Source organism: Pinus tabuliformis, chromosome 7, assembly GCF_031772625.1.
Source record: "Pinus tabuliformis cultivar Carrire ecotype Pingquan chromosome 7, CPIR1, whole genome shotgun sequence".
NCBI classification, from domain to species: domain Eukaryota; kingdom Viridiplantae; phylum Streptophyta; class Pinopsida; order Pinales; family Pinaceae; genus Pinus; species Pinus tabuliformis.
In genome coordinates this window covers 1,344,286,032-1,344,291,585 of record NC_142293.1, presented here as the reverse complement: position 1 = coordinate 1,344,291,585, position 5,554 = coordinate 1,344,286,032, and the positions used below count along the sequence as shown (strand labels likewise).

The following is a 5,554-nucleotide window of genomic DNA, read 5'->3' as shown; positions in this document are numbered from 1 at the left end:
CAAATACAAGGAAGGAATTGGACTGTCTTTTTTATCTTAGGACTATTGGATTTTGTCTCTTGAAATTGATTTCTGAAACTAGTTATGATCTCAAAAATTTTTATTAAATTCCTTGGAATATTATGGAGGATATTTATAAAAACATTTGAGTACAATCAGAGCTAAATTTATTAGTGACATTCATACTCGAAGATTACCAACACTAATTCTACTACAAGTTTCCCTATCTCATTTTTCTAACATATGGGTTCACAATATTCTCCATACTTTTACCCATGTTATCATCTAGTTTTTTCTTAGAACATTGGCCTCAAAGTACCTATTCCTCTATCTATCACTGGGTAGTGAATTTAGGTCATTTAGTCTAGATTTGGGGGACATATATTTCAATAGTATCGAAATATCGATTGAGTTAGGTGCTTGTCTTTTCATTGTATCTATTTTCAATGTTTAGAACTTAGTGACATCAACATTATCATTTTGGTACTAGTTTTTTTGTATGCAATAGCCTTGATATATACTATTTTCCATTCCTAGTAGAGTATTGCAAAGGTTTCAGCATGTTTACACCAAATATATTTTTCAATTTTAAAAGGTATGGGGCCACATGAAAAACAGGGTTAAAATCTCATCTTCTTTCAATATTTTGCAAAAGTTGTCTTTCCTACGCCATTCCCCCCTTTATTGTTGCTGCAACAGGACTGTCTCTTCAAAATCTTGAAGCTTAAAATTCAAGCCTATTAGATAGTTGGCCACAGGCAACTTTGGCCTTTTCACTATTTCCGACAGACATTTAACCACCTTATCTAGCAGCTCCATCTCCAGCTCCTTGCTAGTTATTCAAAAGAAAATAAATATAACAGTGAGAAACAAACGTCTATGTCTATTTATCAAACATAAAATACTATCATTGGTAGTGAAGGTTGAGTTTTCACCCAGTATTGCATGCCTCCAGCTCGAAACCACTAATGTTTGCAACACAAAAGAGTGCATTTCTCCAATCTTCAATAGTCTTCGAGTCAAATCGTGGCTTCTCTTCATTAGTTTGAGGGTCAGAAGTTCTCTTCTCTGCGAGGTTTTGTAGGGCTTGAGCATATCTTCCCCATTTACTCTGCGCCCATCGAACCTCCGCGGGCGTGACACCATAAAACACTGGAATTGTGGGAACCCTTGAGTCCAACATCAGCACGAGCTCATCTAGGCACCAATTTGATTCAGCATAACAAGGAGAGAAGATTGCCACATAGGCTGAGGCAGTCTCAATAGCGCGTTTTATTTGAGAAGGAAATTTGTATCCCTGCTACAACTCGTCCTCATCCAGAAAGGCCTTCAATTCAATTGAGCGAAGGCGATTGTAGAGTGACCTGGTGAAGGTTTTCTTCACGTCAACTCCGCGGTGATTTATGAATATCTCATACCACTGACTGTTGTTGGAATGAGCAATCGTAGACGAGGAAGCAGCCATTACCAGTACAATGTTGAGGTAGGCTATTATTTAGCAACTAAAGGCATTTGTAACCTTTGAACTGGATCAATAATGACAGGAAGTAAACTTGTTGTATTGGTGATAGTCCAAGTTCTTGAAATCACAATGGGTGATCTGATCTTAACCAAGATTTCTACTGCAACATAAAGCTTGATATTATATTTTTATATTTGAATCTAGGTTGTATATGGAGATACAGATTCAGTTATGATACAGTTTGGTGTACCAAATATAGAAGAGGCCATGACACTAGGGAGGGAATCCTCAGATTATATTAGTGGTCCATTTACAAAGGTACAGTGTCAAGAATTTTAAATCACCGTGAAGCCTCTAGAGTTGTTAATGATGTTTTTGTAGGGATGAATGTTTTAATGTCACCTTTCTTTTTAAAACTAATCTTCTTTTGACATTCCACTTCCATGAGATCTTTGTAAATATGCACAGGACAAGATGATCAGTTATGCTTTTCTGTGGCTTATCTGCATCTGTTTGGTGCATCTTTGGCATCAAATCAGTATGTTATTTAACATATGCTTTTATGCAGCCTATTAAACTAGAATTTGAAAAAATATACTACCCATACTTGTTGATCAGCAAGAAAAGATATGCTGGGTTGTTGTGGACAAAGCCAGATGCTTATGACAAAATGGATACTGAAGGTGACAAACCTGATATTTTTGTTTCAAAGACAGACCTTAGTGTTTGTGAAGGCTCAAAATGCTCTTATAAAAATAATTTATTTGATACCTTCTTAATTATTAAATATTCTTGATCTTTTAAATATTCCATATCAACAGGCATTGAAACAGTGCGAAGGGACAATTGCCTGCTGGTGAAGAACTTGGTTACAGAGTGCCTTCAAAAAATACTCATTGATCGTGACATACCTGGTGCAGTGTAGTATGTCAAGAACACTATTTCTGACTTGTTAATGAATAGAATGGATTTGTCACTTTTGCTGATAACTAAGGTGAGAACAATGAATCCTTCTGGATGTTTATGACCAAATTTGTTTGACCATTTGTTACTTTTGAAATGGAGAAAATATGATAGGGGGAAGAGGAGATTTACATTGCGAGCAAGTCACTTATTACATATTCCTGGTTTCAAGTGTTAGAAGTATATACTATATACCTAGTTGGGGCAGGCCATGGAAGTTTCGTTTTTAAGTCTGTCATGTTTCTTCTCCCTACATTCTGTACTTGGAAGGGATTCAGTCAATATTTACTGCCAGCAATGGGAGGAAGAATTGTCAAGGGAGGCTCTTATACAATTGAAGAGAACCAAAACATGACAATATATAATATATCTGCATTTTTAATCTCATGCTGAGAAAAATTGATCACTGTTTAGTTGCGGCGGAAACAAACGTTTGTAGGTCATATACTTTATCAAGGCTATCAACATATTCTTAAGGGCATTGTTGTTTGCCTGTGCTAACAATCTCTTTGTTGAGTCAGGGTCTGACAAAGACTGGAGATGACTATGCAGTCATGGCAGCACACGTGGAACTAGCTGAGCGCATGCGGAAGGTAAATACTGGAAATAACTTCTCAGAACAAGTATAATGTATGGTGCAATGCCTTCTGGTTCCATTTCAATCCTATCTCTCTATTTTTATTACTACAGTGCATCTAAAGACTCTTGTAATATTTTGCTTTTTATTGATAATGAGTCCATTGTTGGATTTTTTAAATTGATGTCGTGTTTTAAAGCCAAGTTGCCCCTGGTTTACAGAGGGATGCTGCAACTACTCCAACTGTGGGTGATCGTGTTCCATATGTCATCATAAAGGCTGCAAAAGGTGACAAGGTAATAATTAACCCCTTCTGTGCTCAACATAAGTCTCGATATTGCACTAAAAAATGGTTATTTTAACTATTTTGTTATGTTTTATTTGTAGGCATAATTTACAGAGGGATTATGGATATAATGGCTAATGTGTTTACTTGGGCTCAGGCATATGAGAAATCTGAGGATCCAATTTACGTACTGGAGAATAACATCCCTATTGATCCACAGTATTATCTGGAGAATCAACTGAACAAGGTGAAAGACCAAAGCATCATCACTTGCAGTTTATGCTCTTTTTGAAAATTTCACCAGTGTTTTAAATATAACTTGACAGGCAGTAATTCTTTCCAGGTAAGTGTTTTTTATTAGTGCCTGTTTTTGCTCTGTAGCCGTTGTTGAGAATATATGAGCCCATTTTGAAGAATGCAAGCAAGGAGCTTCTTCATGGTAGTCACACACGAGTAGTTTCCATATCAACTCCTTCAAATAGTGGAATTATGAAATTCTCCAAGAAACAACTTAGTTGTATTGGTTGTAAAACACCTATCAGGTATTTAGTTAATACAAGTAGAGGGTTTCCTGCATGTGGCTTCCTTGCTTATAGTAGTGCACTATTGAGAGTAACTATTATTTCAGTTTGGCGCTTTAGAAAGCTACTAGGGTTCATATTTTTGATGTGGAAAAATCTATGAGGTTGCATGATTCCATGCTTGCTCTCCTTGTAAGAAATTGTCTAGCTTTCTTATAATAAGAATGTCTGGTTAGGTTGCTTCATACTGAAATTCATGATGTTACCTGATTTCATGTTGCCATTGCAGCAAAGAAGACCAGACACTTTGTTCACATTGCAAAGGAAGAGAAGCAGAATTGTATCAGAAAACAGTTGCAAATGGTAAGCTGGTATTCTAATACCATTACTCTTTATTTGGAGAATTTAAAGTAGGCCTTGTGTCTATTGTTCTCACCTAGATTTTCTATCATATGACACTAATATTTGATCAATGTCAGTGAGGGAATTAGAAATGCTCTTTGGTAAACTATGGACACAATGTCAGCGGTGCCAAGGCTCTCTACACCAAGATGTTCTTTGCACAAGGTTTTTGAATGCTATATTTCAAGTATTACATTTTCATAACATGATTTAAATTTACATTATGGATGTATTTTGTAACATTTGTGTGATCATGTATTTGTTTTTAATTAATAGGATGTTTTTTTTTTTTTTTTACAATTACTATCTCTTTTATACTTACATTGATGTCCTATCCTTATTGCAGTCGTGACTGCCCAATATTTTATCGTAGGAAGAAAGCTCAGAAAGACCTAACTAAAGCAGAGGTGCAACTAGAGCACTGGCAGTTTTGAGGATGCTGCCTGTGTAGCTTGTAATTTTTTGTATTATCGAATATTTTTGTTTTCCTGAATTTTCTTTGGTGTATGTTTCTCTGATTTAATGGACCAAGGAATTTGTTTAGTCCCTGAATCAGGATGAGCATGGTTTATTTATTGTACATTAATTGTCAAGTCCTTGTTATTTAATGTTAACCAGTTCCATATATCTTTTCTCCTTGCAAATGAGATGGAGAACAATGGTTCCAACTAGGACATATGGAGTAGGTGTGAATATAAAGCTCAATCATTACGGATCTATTAGCTAGACCATAGTTAGTGTTATACTTAAGCTTATTGAATAGGGATAGATAGCGATAGGTTGGGTTTGTTGTTATAAGTACTCTTATCTGCTTATGAACATGGTAATACATGTGTTGTAATTACCGTAATACTTGGATTCAGGTTAGGCTTATTGATAGGTCATAACACCCTGTATTAGTGGCATATGAGTAATATGTGGCTATCTTATTACGATTCAAACATATTAGTCTCCTGGTTAGTATGATTCCCATTAGATAGAATGACTAGTATTACTATAGATGCCAAGTTTTCTCGGTTCCAGATCATAGATTGACGAGTGACCATGGGGAACATAGACAAGCGTATAGGCTGGTTACCTCAAACAACAGTTATGATACATACTTCCCAAGGCACACCCTATAAATGGAATGTGCATGCATTTCCCAAATTTTAGGAGAGCACACACTATAAAACATAGATCTGCAAGCTTACATATGTATATCCAAACATGCATATAGTTGAATGGATGGATGGATGGATAGGCAGATAGAGATGGATACACAGATAGATTGACAGGAGCAAATCCGAGACAATAGTTTGAGCAGATTTATTTTTTTTTAAATAATTTTTGGCAGGAGCAGA

The 5,554-nt window shown here is 35.8% G+C and overlaps 1 protein-coding gene across 1 annotated transcript; it reads right to left on the bottom strand.

Moving 5' to 3' along the window:
- Nucleotides 1-681: 681 nt before the first annotated feature.
- Nucleotides 682-1,183, bottom strand: LOC149252545 (uncharacterized). The gene is made up of 2 exons (XM_089454180.1): nt 936-1,183; nt 682-832 (listed from the first exon to the last, which is right to left on the bottom strand). The coding sequence occupies exons 1-2, from the start codon at nt 1,181-1,183 to the stop codon at nt 682-684; spliced, it is 399 nt and encodes a 132-aa protein (XP_089310306.1).
- Between the last annotated feature and the right edge of the window lie 4,371 nt (nt 1,184-5,554).